This window comes from Microtus oregoni, unplaced genomic scaffold (genome assembly GCF_018167655.1).
Source record: "Microtus oregoni isolate MIOR12 unplaced genomic scaffold, Mior012 000109F_ref0000275, whole genome shotgun sequence".
In the NCBI taxonomy this organism is placed as follows: Eukaryota; Metazoa; Chordata; class Mammalia; order Rodentia; family Cricetidae; genus Microtus; species Microtus oregoni.
In genome coordinates, this window is record NW_024544727.1 from 1091939 (window position 1) to 1107193 (window position 15255).

The following is a 15255-nucleotide window of genomic DNA, read 5'->3' on the forward strand; positions in this document are numbered from 1 at the left end:
TAATCCCGATGCTCCCTGTCATGCCCCTGCAGCTTGTCCTCCAGACACCTTCGGGAAGAACTGTAGCTCTCTCTGCACCTGTCAGAATGGTGGGACCTGCGACCCTGTGTCAGGAGCCTGCCGCTGTCCCCCGGGTGTCAGTGGAGCCCACTGTGAGGATGGTGCGTGTAGCCCTTCCCTCGGGAACTCTAGGGGAAGGGGAAGCCATGCTGTTTCTTATCCTTCTTACTTCCTGGGACTTACACACAGAGGTTGAGACTCAATTCCATGGGTGGAGACTTGCTTGGAATGGATTCCCTGGGAATCACCCTGGGAATTGGTGAGCCCTTGGGACCTGGGAGCATTCAAGCAGAGCTGGAGATGATGGCCAGCTGGGATTTGTAGAAGGCGTCTGTCTGTGCTGGTGGCTGCCTGAGGTGATGCTTGACATCCTGTCTAGCCATACTCACAGCACGGAGGAAGAGGGGACGGCTTTGTCTCTGGGTCTCTCTGTTCTCTGCCACTGTAACTGCCCCTGCTGGAGCGAGAGGACACGGTTGACGGAACCCAGCCTCAAGGGTGACAACAGGGCACTCCAGCAGCCCACAGTGCTCACGGCTTCTCCCCGACCTTGCTTAGTGTCTCTGTTGTCCCTCTCTTACTCTCTGCTGCCAACACGTGGAGACTGGGGGAGCCCTGGGTGTGCAGAAGCTTTTCTCCTGCAGTCTCAGGGAGGGCCACCAGATTCCCCTATAGGTAAACTAAAGGGAGCTTCTGGGGACAGACCGGCCGATTTTCAGGAGTGGAGATCTCATGGAGCCCTCATGTTGGTTTCTCAGGCCTTGGGTGTCCCTCGTTATGTGACTATTCCTCCAGTCTCTGCCTGTGACCCTATATGACCACACCTCTCTGCTGCCTTCTTCTCTCTGTCTCAAATGCCACTCGCCTGTAAGCTAAGCACATTTGTTCATTGGATTTGGGGGTCTGTGAGCAATGTGGGTAGTCTTATTTCAAGATCCAGGAGACTGGGACATGGCAGCTTTGGGGTTATCTATTTTCAGTTATCTATGTCCCTTTCAATAGGAGGGACATGAGGCAGGGCAGGGCCAGAGGGCGGTATTTGGAGAAGGGCAGCCTTCCAGGCTTGGATGTAGCCCTGACCAGGTGAGGCCTTGCAGTCCTCTCTCTTTGGGCTCAGTATTCTGTGTGGATCAGAGGTCAGGGCACTTAGGAGAGATTTTTGCCCCTCTCAGAGGTGTGCTGATGAGTCTGCTCCATCTCCAGAATGTTCCAGTGGGCACGGCTGTCCTGTCTCCTGTCCCCTGACACGAGGCCTCTCATGTCCCCTCGTCTAAGAACTACGTGTGGGTAGGCCAGCTGCTCTGCAGTTCTCACTAACCTGTCTCCCGCAGGCTGCCCCAAGGGCTTCTATGGCAAACATTGCCGTAAGAAATGCCACTGTGCTAACCGGGGCCGATGCCACCGCCTCTATGGGGCCTGCCTCTGTGACCCAGGACTCTACGGCCGCTTCTGCCATCTTGGTGAGTTCTGCCACATCTGTGTGTGTGGATGGGAGCATCCGCCTTGTGCTGAGTCTCACACTGTGCTGGGAGCGTTGCAGCCGCTGTGGATGGAGTCTAGGCATCTGGTGCTCTGTCCCTAGGCTGGTGTCACTCCTGCCTGCCTCTCATCTGGTGATGGAGGCGAGCAGGGACAGACTCCCAGGAAACTTGCAGAACACTGATCTTGTCTTGTGGAACAAAGCCAGCTCCTCAGAGTCCCCATCTCCAGGGGCACAGACACTCAGGGAAGGGAGCAGAAGATTAGCAGAGAAAGAGAGGGTGAAGGCAGTGTTTGACATTTGTAAGAGTTAATTGAGAGGGGGAAACTGGGGTTGTCCTAGCTAGAAAGTGGTACGTTCCAGGGACAGCATCTCAGCTGTGAGGCCCTGGTTCACAAGCAGATGTGCTCATTCCTAGAATGTTCTGGAAGGGGGCTCAGCTACAGCAGGCCCACCAGGGCCACCCTTGGTGATCCAGGCTGACTGGGGTGAGCGCTGCAGTGGGCAGGCCCCTTACGGCTCTGTGTCTGCAGCCTGCCCTCCCTGGGCCTTTGGCCCCGGCTGTTCTGAGGATTGCCGCTGTGAGCAGTCACACACACAGTCCTGTAACCCAAAGGATGGGAGCTGCTCCTGCAAGGCTGGCTTCCAGGGCGAGCGCTGCCAGGAAGGTGAGTCCCTGAGGGAGAGGGAGGTCCTGGGCCACTGAGAGCCTCACCTCCACCTCACGTTTCTGTCTTGCCTCTTACCCTGTAGCATGTGAGCCAGGCTTCTTTGGGCCAGGCTGCAGACACCATTGCGCCTGCCCACCGGGTGTGGCCTGCGACCCTGTGAGTGGCGAGTGTCGGACGCAGTGTCCTCCTGGCTACCAGGGGGAGGACTGTAGCCAAGGTGAGTGACTGACCCCTGGGGTTCTAGCGACTGGGGAAACTACAAAAGCCGCAGATCCGGTGCCTGGGTGCCAATGGTCCCTTTACCTACTGTCATCCCAGGGGTATAGTTCCTGGACTATCTTAGGTGTTCAGAGGAGGAACTGGCTCTTCTGCCTGGTTCAGGCCAGAGGAACGGTCATCAGCTCTGTGGAATGACGGTTCACTCCTCTCCTCACTGAAGGTCCTGGGAGAGCTCTGGGCTGGAGTCTGGGCAAGATGGATGAGAAGGGGACAAGAGGGAGCAGGTGTGAGGAGGAGCGGAGTGGCCGCTGGGGGAAGAATGCTTTGGAGAGTTGTCATCTGGCCGTGGGGTCTTGTAGTCAGGCGTGTATGAATGAACACAGAGCCTAGAAACTCTCAATTACTTGGCAGGTAGGAGAATGGGCCTCAAGACTGCTGAGGGGTAGATTAGTGAGATGGGTCCATAGGTATAACTGGGAGACCCGAGGCAAGGCTGGGGAGCAGGTAAATCACGTGCTCATTTGTTGGAGTCTAGCATATATGGGGCTGGGAGCTTGACATATAGAGGACCAGAGAGGGAGGATAGGGTATGTGGCCTATACCAGCAGGGCACCTGTGACCCTTAACGTGAGGATCTAAGCCGTGTGACTTGTGGGATGGCAGGCTGAACTCTCAAACATTCAGCTTAAAGCTTCAGTACCAGGAGAGGATATAGCCATGTGGTCACCTCTAGGGAAGGGCAGGGCTCTTGGTGTTTGTGAGGCAGTCAATATGGCTGTTGCCAGCAGGCTGGAGATGTTTGAACCTCTCTTCGCATAACTCTTGCTGACTGTCTATCCATTGGTCGGATTAGACAGGAGCTTCAGGGCCTGAGTGTGACCATTTTTGGTGGGCAAGGATAGAGAGGAGTGCAGGAGCCACTAGCCATCCCCTCTCTTCCCCTCTCTTTAGGGGAGAAAAGCAGAAAAGTTCCCAGCACCACCCAGCCAGGTACAGAGGGGGATGAGGCCTGGCAAGGGCTCTCAGGTCTTGTTGGCACAGGAGAGAATATTCAGGGCTCCCAACTCAGTCTAGAGTCCCCAGACCTGGCATGCTCTCAGGACTCTGTAGTCTCAGGCTGTTCCCCAGCTCCAGGTGTCCCTCTTTCCATCCGTACAGTGTCTGGGGAGTGGCAGGACCGAGCCTCCTAACAGAGGTCACCCAGAACATGCGCACACACATGCCTGCATAAACACAGACTTGTCGCATGCCTTCCTTCCTAAGCCTCTGTCCCCCCTTTCCAGATTCCATGCTGCATGCCAGGCCCTGTGAGGCAGCCGTGCAGGGAAGCCTTCCCAGCAGCCGTGGGACCAGCCCCCTGTGCTAAAAGGAAAAGGAACCCCCTCTGCCTTTCTTTACTTTATTGAAGCCTCCAGGGCTCCCAAGGATAAACCACAGGAAATGACACACATACTTTTACAGAAATGGTTCCCCTTCCCCTTGTTATTAGGTCTGGAAACTATTCCTGCCCCAAGCACAAGTCTGTGCTCAGGGGAAGAGCTCCTGAGGCCTTGAGGGACCGCCTCAGCAGCAACGCTGGGCTTTCTCCCTGGTCTGTGCTGTGTGGTTGTCTCCGTGCATGCACATGTGTGCACGTGTGCATGCTCACGCCTGTGTGGGTGCTATGGTCAGGCACCTATCGCATGCACACGTTATGCCTGGTCCCCACTGCGTGCCGTGCCTCTGCATCAGGCCTGCTCTTTCATTCCAGCAACAGGCAGAGTGGGCAGATGCCAGGCAGGCAGAAATTCTCCTGTGACTTCCTCAGTTCCTACCCCAGTCTCCCCGAGAGGAGTCATAGGGAGCACAGGTGCTTTACCAAATGAGGCCACTCAGGGCTTTCCGGTACCCAGGGCACGCCAGGGAGTGGCCATATGCATTCATGAGGCCCTACCTTTGACCATTCCTGTACAGGACACCCTAATTCCCATACCTAATTCCTTGATGTAACTTACATTTCAGAGTGTGGAGGGCCCCAGACTTCTGGTGTCCTTCCTTACTCTTTGTGCGGACCCATTACTGCTTCTTCCCACCCCACTCCCAGCCGATGGCTACAGCTTTGGGGCTGAGGAGCTGGGTATGAAACAGAAGGGACAGGCCGGCACACCTTGGTTGAAGTGGCTAGTAGTGGCCCCCTGGGTGGACCATCCTGGAACTGGTATTGTCCCCTGCTCCTGGGAGCTCTCCAGGGTCCTGGATGCCTATAGCGTCTGCTTGACAGGTTGCCTGGCCCTCTGGCATCCCTGCCCCTGCCTTTCCCTATGCCCCAGACTGACCTCTTGCAGATCTCCCCCCTGCCAAGTTCCTGTTCCCATCAACCCGTCCTGTTCTCCGTGGGTCTCCAGAGGACGCTCCTAACCTTGATAGCTACACACAGAGTGACTTGAAGCCACCTGCTCTCGCCTACAGAGTGCCCAGTAGGAACGTTTGGTGTGAACTGCTCAGGTTCCTGCTCCTGTGTGGGGGCTCCCTGCCACCGGGTCACAGGACAGTGTCTGTGCCCACCGGGGAAGACGGGGGAAGACTGTGGAGCAGGTGAGTGACAGCTGCTTGGCTCCAGGGGGCCCGACCCTGGGTTGTTTTTAAGAATACCACCCTGGACCACATTTAGGGACCCTTGATCCCAGTCCAAGCTCTGTTTGGGGGACCCCAGTCTAGACTCAGTTAGGGACCCTGATACCAGATCTGTTTGGGAACCCCACCATAAATCATGTTGGAAGCTTAGCCCTGACCATGCTGTGCTGGGCTCCTTTATAATAACTTTAGGGACTCATGCTGGAACAAGCTGGGGTGTGGGAGGTGCCCTGCACTGTGCCCTCCTGGACCATCAGCTCCCTGTCTCTCTAGCAGGCTCTTTATTTTGCTCTTGAACTGTCCCTGGGGCTGCAGCCCTGGGGTTCTGAGGCCTGCCTCTTTCCTTAGCAGTCTTATATGGGAACAGTGGTCCCCTCTCTGGATTATGGCAAGAGAGGCCTCCAGTGATGTATTGGGCACACACCAGTGTGTCAGCTAGGGTACAGGGGAAAGAATAACTGACCCTGGAAGTGGGCTCTAGATTGTCCCGAGGGCCGTTGGGGGCTTGGCTGTCAGGAGATCTGCCCTGCGTGCGAACATGGTGCCAGCTGTGACCCTGGGACTGGAGTCTGCCTGTGCCTCCCTGGGTTTGTTGGTAGCCGCTGCCAGGATGGTGAGTATGGCTGGTGTCTGACCTCAGCTTCCACCGGTGGCTCTGGGTGGGTGTGCCAGGCTGCCACGCTCACCCTCTTTACCACCAACAGCTTGCCCAGCTGGCTGGTTTGGAACTGGCTGCCAGATGAGGTGTGCTTGTGCCAATGACGGACACTGCCACCCAGCCACTGGCCGCTGTAGCTGTGCTCCAGGGTGGACTGGTCTCAGCTGCCAGAGAGGTATGTGGATCCTTTGCCCGTCGTTTGTGCACAGGTCCCTCCCTTGCCCCTGGCCCAAGACGACCTGGCTCTGGAGCTCACCCAAGGTGACTCTGAGCTCACTCTGTTGCAGCCTGTGACAGCGGACGTTGGGGGCCCGATTGCATCCACGCTTGCAACTGCACTGTGGGCCATGGGAGCTGTGATGCCATCAGTGGCCTATGCCTGTGTGAGGCTGGCTACGAAGGTGCTCGGTGTGAGCAGTGTGAGTACTGGCTTGGCATTTGTACCCCTTTCTCATGCACAGGCGTGTGACCACACACACGAGAACACTTGCATCTGCACATACGTGTGCACACGTGTACCTGAGTATTCCGGTGCACATACACCATACATGCAGCTGTCAGTGGCAGACTTCAAGCTTGCCTGGAGTAGCAGGTGCAGAGTTGGGGCTGTCCCAGCCGAGGGGAGGGGGGGCGAGGAGGGTTCCTTAGGCCCCTGTTTGTGTCCTTCCAAGGCTTGCGGATGGGCTGAGTCAGAGTAGCTGGTTTTAGAGGCTGCCCTAGGTGAGAGCCTAGTGGGCTCTGAAGATGAGGTCTGGGGAAAGGGTGGAGGGGTGTGGTAAAGTCAAGTATCCCCACCGTTGGGAGGGGAGGGGCTTCTTTGTCAGGCCTTTCCCTTCAGTCCTGGGCTCTGGCCAGACTCTTGGTGTCCCAACTAACAGTGAGCTGGCTTTTGTGTCTTAGGGTGTCGCCAGGGGTACTTTGGGCCTAACTGTGAGCAGAAGTGCAAGTGTGAGCACGGGGCAGCCTGTGACCATGTCAGTGGGGCCTGTACCTGCCCGGCCGGCTGGAGGGGGAGCTTCTGTGAGCACGGTGAGCTGGGGTGTGAGCACGGTGAGCTGGGGTGTGAGCATAGTGAGCTGGGTGCAGGCTGGGGCGTGAGCACAGTGAGCTGGGGTGTGAGCATGGTGAGCACGGTGAGCTGGGGTGTGAGCATGGTGAGCTGGGGTGTGAGCATGAGCTGGGGTGTGAGCATGGGGCAGCCTGTGACCATGTCAGTGGGGCCTGTACCTGCCCGGCCGGCTGGAGGGGGAGCTTCTGTGAGCATGGTGAGCTGGGGTGTGAGCATGGTGAGCTGGGGTGTGAGCATAGTGAGCTGGGTGCAGGCTGGGGCGTGAGCACAGTGAGCTGGGGTGTGAGCATGGTGAGCACGGTGAGCTGGGGTGTGAGCATGGTGAGCTGGATGCAGGCTGGGGTGTGAGCATGGTGAGCTGGGGTGTGAGCATGGTGAGCTGGATGCAGGCTGGGGTGTGAGCATGGTGAGCTGGATGCAGGCTGGGGTGTGAGCATGGTGAGCTGGGTGCAAGCTGGGGTATGAGCATGGTGAGCATGGTGAGCTGGGGTGTGAGCATGGTGAGCTGGATGCAGGCTGGGGTGTGAGCATGGTGAGCTGGGGTGCAAGCTGGGGTGTGAGCATGGTGAACTGGGTGCAGGGCAGGGTCCTCTGGCCTCTGAGCCTCTTGTCAATGCCACTTTTGTCTGCAGCCTGTCCCGCTGGCTTCTTCGGGTTAGACTGTGCCCATGCCTGTAACTGCTCCGCTGGGGCCACCTGCGATGCTGTGACCGGCTCCTGCATCTGCCCAGCTGGCCGCTGGGGCCCACACTGCGCCCAGAGTATGTAAGGGGCTTCAGCCTGGGTTCTGTGGGAGCACAGGTTCTTCATGATGGGGGGACACCCCTGGGGCCCCTTCCTGGCATCCAACCGAGGACACAGCTTCACCCATGAGATTCTAAATGACCACCCCTTTGGCGGCTGCTCTGCTGAGAGGTGGCCCTGAGACTCTGGCAGATTGTCTCATCTCCCTGACACCTTCTCCTGGAGTCCCCTGGCTATGTCCCTGATGGCTCCTCTCTGCTTACAGCTTGCCCATCCCTCACTTATGGACTTAACTGCAGCCAGATTTGTACCTGTTTCAACGGGGCCTCCTGTGACCCCGTCCATGGGCAATGCCTCTGTGCCCCTGGCTGGATGGGACCCACCTGCCTGCAGGGTAAGCCCTGCCTAGGAGTTCAGGTCCAGTCCTGGGTAATGGTCTCTCAGTGGGGCCATGGAGGGACATGGGGGAAGTTGGGAGGGATCTTGACTCTGGCCTTTGGTGCCATGCTCCCAAGGCCAGGCTGGTGGGTCGAGGACAGGCCTGGGCTCAGACATCATAAAACCAGCCCTGATAAGATTCCAACTTGAAAGTAAGGGTGGGCTTTGGGGGATGTGGAAACTCTGCTGGCCAGACACTGAGGCTTGCTTCTGCTTTCTGGGCCTCAGCCTGCCCCGCTGGCCTGCACGGCAAGGACTGTCAACATTCCTGTCTGTGCCGCAACGGAGGGAGCTGTGACCCCATCTCGGGCCAGTGCATGTGCCCAGAGGGCTGGACCGGCTTGGCCTGCGAGGAAGGTGAGCTGGCCGGCCTGGGTAGTAGACATGTCCTCAGGCCTAAGAGGACTCTCTTTGGAGGATCAGCACCCTGGGGGTGGCTGTGGTGTCCAGCCTGCCACTCAAGGACACAGATGTAGGGATGTTGGGCTAGTATCTCCTGGACAGAGCCGTACCCCAGAAAGTCAGACACTCCCTACCCGTACTTTTTCAGAGTGCCTTCCTGGACACTACGGAGCTGGCTGTCAGCTCAGCTGCAGTTGCCGTAACGGAGGCATATGTGACCGGCTCACAGGGCACTGCCTCTGCCCAGCCGGCTGGACTGGGGACAAGTGTCAGAGCCGTGAGTGGGTTCCGGGAAGCTGGGAGGTTCTGCCAAGGGCAACCCTGTTTTACTCCACGCTGAAGATATGTATGGGCCAGGCCTGGTTCTCGCCAATATGACCCACTGTTGAATGGGTTCAGGGCCTCCTGGCTGTACCTAAGAGGCCAACCTGATTGGCTGGTTTGTTTTTATTTTGGAAAGAGGGGTGTGTAGCGGCGTAAACGAATGCAGACAGATTGTAAAAATATATATAGTTTTAATGTAGAAATAGACTTACAGAACCACCGTTCTTGCGGAGACCAGGAAAGCAGAAGAGACAGCTCGGAGCATGCTCGCCAAATTTATAGGCAGACATTAGCCCAAGGCGAACACGCCCCCTAAGGGGCGGGACTTATCCCTACATCTCCCCTTTTTGTCTAAATAAGACAGAACTAAACCAAATACAATTACCTCCAATAACAACAAATAATAAATATAACAAACTATTGAGAACAAAAGCTTTGCTAAACATTCTATCTCAAGGAGTCCAAATAATGTAAAGAGTAACTACAATTATATAATCTTCAACTCAGTCAAAGATCTGAGAAGGGAATAAACACTACTCAACTCGGGATATCAGAATTAGCCAGTAAGGGCTAGATAGAAATGGGCCAAGCAGTGTTTAAATGAATACAGTTTGTGTGTTGTTATTTCGGGGCATAAGCTAGCCATGTGGGCAGCCAGGGTGCTGGGGATGCAGCCCCACCACTCTTATTACTACAGGGGTGTACTCATCTCAAGGCTTCAGAGAGAAAGACTTGGTCTCTGGACTTGAAGCCTAGACTCCATGATTACAAGATGCTGCCCAGGCTGTAGCTTTTATGCCCATGATCCTATTCACCCCCTCCAGACTTTGAACCCCTCAGAGTCTGGACAAGTAGATACTGGGCTGACTCGTCCTCATTTTAACCTACTGAGTCTTTCACTCATTGGCTCCCTTTCTCTGCAGGCCAACCTAGACAGCCCCTTGCTCAGACCTAAACGTGGGGCTGCTGAGGCTTACAGGCCGAGTCAGGATCCTCAGGGGCCTCCATAACTCTTCATGGCTTCTAGACCCAGCTTCCCTTTTCCCCTCGACTTCCATGGGCTGAGGCCCCAAGGCTGTAATTCCCAATCTTCCTGTCTGTCTCTCATGCCACAGCCTGTGCCAAGGGCATGTTTGGAGTTCACTGTGAAGAGCATTGTACCTGCCGGAGAGGTGCCACCTGCCACCATGTCACCGGGGCCTGCCTCTGTCCCCCAGGATGGAGGGGCTCACAGTGCGAGGGTGGTGAGCCTAGACAGGAGTGCATGGGTCGGATGGCTGGGGTGGGGGGAGCTGGCCCTGCACCCCTCACCTAGACAGGAGAGCACAGATCGGATGGCTGGGGGGAGCTGGCCCTGCACACCTCACCTAGACAGGAGAGCACAGATCGGATGGCTGCGGGGAGCTGGCCCTGCACACCTCACCTAGACACAGGAGAGCACAGATCAAATGGCTTGGGGGAGCTGGCCCTGCATAGCCGCTTCAGGGTTCCCAGCCGCCCACCTCTAGGAAAGCCTCCCTAATTCTCCCCTTTCCGCAGCCTGCCCACGTGGCTGGTTTGGAGAGTCCTGTGCACAGCAATGCCGCTGCCCACCTGGTGCCCCCTGCCACCATGTTACTGGGGAGTGCCATTGTCCCCCTGGCTTCACTGGACCTAGCTGTGAGCAGGGTAAGTGCTCCCCTCAACATCTACCCTGTAGAGTGGGACAGCTTGGGGATTCCCGAGGGCTAGACCAGGGCTGACCCTACCCAACTTATACCCAGCTTGCCAGCCTGGCACCTTTGGAAAGGACTGTGGGCACCTATGCCAATGTCCTGGTGAGACCTGGACCTGCCACCCTGCTTCAGGGGCCTGCATATGCTCTGCTGGTTACCATGGCACCGATTGTCAGCAACGTGAGTGCTGCCCATTGCGTCAGGGAAGCTGGGGTTCTGTCTGCTCTTCTGGTATGCAGGGCAGCCATGCCGTCTTCAGGGCTGCTGCAGCTCGCAGGGCGGCCATGCCGTGTTCAGGGCTGCTGCAGCTCGCAGGGCGGCCATGCCGTGTTCAGGGCTGCTGCAGCTCGCAGGGCGGCCGTGCAGTGTTCAGGGCTGCTGCATGTTTGACTCCAGCCCCCAGCTTATGTAGCAGACCCTCTGTCTCCCTGCAGGATGCCCACCTGGGCGCTATGGGCCAGGCTGTGAACAAGTTTGTAGGTGTCTCAATGGTGGCTCCTGCAATGCGGCCACGGGAGCTTGCTACTGCCCTGCTGGATTCCTGGGGTCTGACTGCAGCCTCGGTGAGTGGCCAGGCTGCAGGGCTGGATGGCTTATTGTTGAAGTTCTGGAAGAGGGGGTAGGGCCCTGCTGGCCGGCCTATAGGAGGACAGCCCTGCCCACCCCTGATTCTTGCCCCCCATTACTGAACTAAGGTAGAGTGGCAATGAGGGTGTGCTGCCCTGGGGCGTCAGTGATCCCAGAGGGCCCCCATCTTCTGGCCAGCTCTGTTCCAGGCATACCAGGCACTGAGAACATCCCTGTGGCCAAGATCCCACCCAGGAAAGGGACTTTGCCCTGAGTCACGCGGGGATTGTTGTGTCAGTGTGTCTCTGTAGGGATGGCCTGGGACCCAGCTCCCAGCAGAACTTCTCGTGGAGCCTGTGACAGAGCCCAGGTGGAAGCAACCACTTACCTGCTCTCTCCACAGCCTGTCCGCAGGGTCGCTTCGGCCCCGACTGTACCCATGTGTGTGCGTGTGGGCAAGGGGCGGCCTGTGATCCTGTGTCAGGGACTTGTGTCTGTCCTCCTGGGAAGACTGGAGTCCACTGTGAACATGGTGAGTGTCTGCCGGGGGCTGGGCACATGCACAGTTCACCGACATATCACTGAGTCACGGAGCAGGCTGCCGAAGTGAGCCCATCACGAGGAGTGTGTATGCCTGTTCCCCAGGGACACAGTCACACTCACAGCCACTGTGAATTCTCCAGAAGCCCTGCCTGAGAAGCTGTGTCCTCACCATATGCCTGCCCTGATAGCAAACATGTCATCTCATGCCAGCTCAGGCCCCACCCACACAGGACTCTTGAGACTTGGTTCATTCCATGACCTGTTCATGTCTCTGTGGCCAGCAGAACCTCCTCCTGAGCCTGGTAGCTCTTTGTGACCTGGTAATGTCTTCTTGGAAGAGTGTTTTCCTGGTCCTTTTGCCAGGCCCAGGCTGGGGTCCCCTGCAGGGACAAAGTTAGACTGGCAAGAAATGGGTCAACCAGGGGACAGTGGTCATGGTCCACACTCATATCAGTGACCCAGTCCAGGGCCACATACACAGTTCCTCCCTTAGTCCTCACCAGGGGCTACTCTCTGAACCTTTGTTCTTGGCCTGCTGCTCCTGCCTGGGACTGGTGTAGTCAGATTAGAAGCCCAAGGCCAGGCTGTAGCCAGGATGCTACCTAGTTCACTCCTAGGAAAGATAGTGGCGTGGGCAGGCAGTACAAGGTGGTCAACAAGCCCCCTCTGAGTCCACATGGCTGGCCATGCCTGACCTGTGGCCTCAGTCCTAAGGACGTGTGATGGGAAGGAAGCCTTCCTGACTCCTTGCCAGCTGTGCAGGTGCTTACAGCCCCTGAAGACCCTGGTCCCCTTTATCTTAGAGTGGCCCTCAGTCCTGGTGCTGTGGACACCGTGAGGGCCAGGCCAGCCCTAGGCAGCTCAGGAAGCATTTGTGAGTGAATGCCAGTCTGTGGGGAGCATATCCCCAGAACGTGTCCACCCCTTGTCCTTGTTAGAGCTCTCAGTTGTGCCTGCCTTCTGCCCCTAGGGTGTCCCCAGAATCGCTTTGGCAAAGGCTGTGAACTCAAGTGTGCCTGCAGGAATGGCGGCCTGTGTCATGCTACTAATGGCAGCTGTTCCTGCCCGCTGGGCTGGATGGGGCCACACTGCGAGCAGGGTGAGTTTCTGAGAGCGGCTGGACCAAAACATCCACACGTATCTATCGAGCAGGGAGGGTCTTGCTCTGGACCCCAAGAAGGATACAGAGCTCAGGGCCCGGGCAGCTGTGTAGGGGCACAGAGAAGGATGCAGAGCCCAGGGCCCGGGCGGCTGTGTAGGGGCACAGAGTCAGGTGCACTTAAGAAACCTGTATCCCATCCCTGCACAGCCTGCCCTGTTGGGTACTATGGTGCCGCCTGCCTCCTCAAGTGCTCCTGTCAGAACAACGGCACCTGTGAGCCCACCACGGGGGCCTGCCGCTGTGGTCCTGGCTTCTATGGTCCAGCTTGTGAGCACTGTGAGTGGGGCTGTCCCCTTACCTTGGACACACCATCCAGGCTGGTCCTGGTTCTGAGAGCAATGGCCACTTTCTCAGTCCCTGTCCATGGGGAGAGATGGGATGAGCCCGATCAGGCTCTGGGCTGGAGGTGCCTGCTCAGGGTCACACAGGATAGGTGGAAGGTGGGCTCCCAGGCCAGCTCCTTATGCCTCTCATGTGAGTCTGGCTGGGATGCTGGCTTATGGTGGGAGCTGGGAAGGAGGGAGATTAGGACATTCAGGGAAGGGCCTCTCTCAGTTCCTGGGTTCGGTCCTTTGCTCATTCTGGGAAAACTGGGGGTTTCTGTTGCCTCCTGCCCTCGACTCACTCTAACCAGGGTCCTCCTTCAGCCTGCCCCCCTGGCTTCTACGGATCTGGTTGCCAGGGAGTCTGTGAGTGTCAACAGGGAGCCTCCTGCGACCCTGTCAGCGGCCAATGCCTCTGCCCCGCTGGCTTCCACGGCCAGTTCTGCGAGAAGGGTGAGTGTCAGGCCCCCACCCAACCCCTTTACCCTTTCCTCGTCTTGTTTGATTTGGGGATGGGAACACAGAGCCTGTTGCCCCCACCAGGGTGCCAGCCAGGCTTTTTTGGAGACGGCTGCCAGCAGCAGTGTGATTGCCAGAAAGGGGTGCCCTGTGATCCCGCCAGCGGCCTCTGCCTTTGCCCACTGGGGCGTACAGGAGCCACATGTGACCTGGGTGAGTGGAGGGTCCTGCTCAGGGTGGGACCAATCATGTGGGCTGGGTACCTGCATGCCAGGCCTCAGCCTGAGCACTGTGCCTTCCTGTGATCTCTTCTCCAGCCTGCACCCTCTGGGGGCCATTGACAGTGGCCAGAATATGATAAACCAAGCACAGACACCCTCTGTAGCTGCCGAGGTTAGGCCCTGCTCTGTGGTAGTCTAGAGTCTCTGGCTCTATCTGGCTGTCATGAGAAAGGCCTCAATCAGGTGGAAATATGTCCATGACCCCTTCAGGCCAGACTGCCTAAGGATGGGGGCTGTTCTACTGGGGGGCAAAGCTGAGTTTATGACTTTTGGATTCATGTGGCTGCTCTGTACTGCCTCACTAGCCCAGGCACCAGGCAGGAATGTGTGCCCGGGGCTTGTGGTTGGTGTTTCTCCATGTAGGAGCCCACGGTTACAGCACAGACTTTTCAACAAGTGCATAGGAACTGTTATCCTTTTCAGAGGAAACTGAGGCCCATGGTTTTGTCTCCTTCCTCCATGGGCCTCATGCTCCCTGGGCTGTCTACCCATGGTCCAGGCAGATGGAACGGAGATTTATGCCCTTCTCTCCTACCTCCTGCCCCTACAGATTGCAGAAAGGGCCGCTTTGGGCCTGGCTGTGCCCTGCACTGTGACTGTAGGGGTGGGGCTGACTGCGACCCCATCAGTGGGCGGTGCCATTGTGTGGACGGCTACACAGGGCCCACTTGCCGGGAAGGTGAGTCAGGTTCCCAGGCCAGGAACCCACCCCTTGTCCTAATGCCACCACCAAGTGAGAAACGGAGCCATCCCTTCCTGGCGCCCACGGAACGCACACAGCCAGTGGTTCATGAGTAGGCCTCAAGCGGGTTCCCGAGGGCAATAATGGGACGCGCTGTCAGCCTGGAGCACCAGCCTTTTCCTTCGAGTGACCTGCAGATTCCGCGGGATCTCACAGATCCCTATGCAGGCAGGGCTGGGTGATTCAGGACGTGTGGGTGCTGTGTGCCCGCGCATCTGTGAGCAGCACTGTATGCATGTTAATCAATACATGTGTGTACACCAGCGTGTTGTGAGATAGTGCACGTGTACATGTGCCAGTACACCAGAGCAGCGACACAAGCCTGTATGTGCATGCACTATGTGTGTGTACATGTTTCAGGCATGTGCCCTCTAGGTGTGTGTGTGCTCCAGGTGTGTGTGTACTCCAGACATGTCTTACTGATATATGTGTGTCCCGGGTATGCATCTTCATGGTGTGTGTGCTCAAGGTACATGCTCTATGAGAGTATGCATGGGCTGTAGGTATGCAGTTTCAGGGTATGTATGTGTTCCATGTATACACTCTGCGGGTCTAAGTATGATCTAGGTATGTGTTTCCCAGCTGTGAGTGCTCTGTGTGTACATGGCTTCAGGTGTACATGTGTGCCCACATCTTTGTGCATCATGTGCCTATGCTTGCTCCTGTGATGCTCATGCACCAGGCATGCATGCATATATACTCTGTGGAATTCAAGTGCATGTGTTATGGTGCATACCTGAGCCAGGCATGTATGTTCCAGTGCACGTGTGTGCACCAGACACGCA

The 15255-nt window shown here is 57.1% G+C and overlaps 1 protein-coding gene across 2 annotated transcripts in view; it reads left to right on the top strand.

Moving 5' to 3' along the window:
• LOC121443551 (multiple epidermal growth factor-like domains protein 6) overlaps positions 1–15255 on the top strand; it is a 99896-nt gene that overhangs the window by 80359 nt on the left and 4282 nt on the right. For both annotated transcript variants that reach the window (XM_041645329.1, XM_041645330.1), the window contains 23 exons: positions 33–161; positions 1392–1520; positions 2074–2208; positions 2294–2428; positions 4879–5004; positions 5525–5656; positions 5748–5876; positions 5989–6120; positions 6602–6730; positions 7403–7531; positions 7780–7908; positions 8181–8309; positions 8503–8631; positions 9794–9922; positions 10218–10346; positions 10442–10573; positions 10828–10956; positions 11364–11492; positions 12474–12602; positions 12813–12941; positions 13313–13441; positions 13532–13660; positions 14279–14407. In XM_041645329.1, the coding sequence (XP_041501263.1) occupies positions 33–161; positions 1392–1520; positions 2074–2208; positions 2294–2428; positions 4879–5004; positions 5525–5656; positions 5748–5876; positions 5989–6120; positions 6602–6730; positions 7403–7531; positions 7780–7908; positions 8181–8309; positions 8503–8631; positions 9794–9922; positions 10218–10346; positions 10442–10573; positions 10828–10956; positions 11364–11492; positions 12474–12602; positions 12813–12941; positions 13313–13441; positions 13532–13660; positions 14279–14407 (2985 nt within the window). The remainder of the gene's footprint in view (positions 1–32; positions 162–1391; positions 1521–2073; positions 2209–2293; positions 2429–4878; positions 5005–5524; positions 5657–5747; positions 5877–5988; positions 6121–6601; positions 6731–7402; positions 7532–7779; positions 7909–8180; positions 8310–8502; positions 8632–9793; positions 9923–10217; positions 10347–10441; positions 10574–10827; positions 10957–11363; positions 11493–12473; positions 12603–12812; positions 12942–13312; positions 13442–13531; positions 13661–14278; positions 14408–15255) is intronic.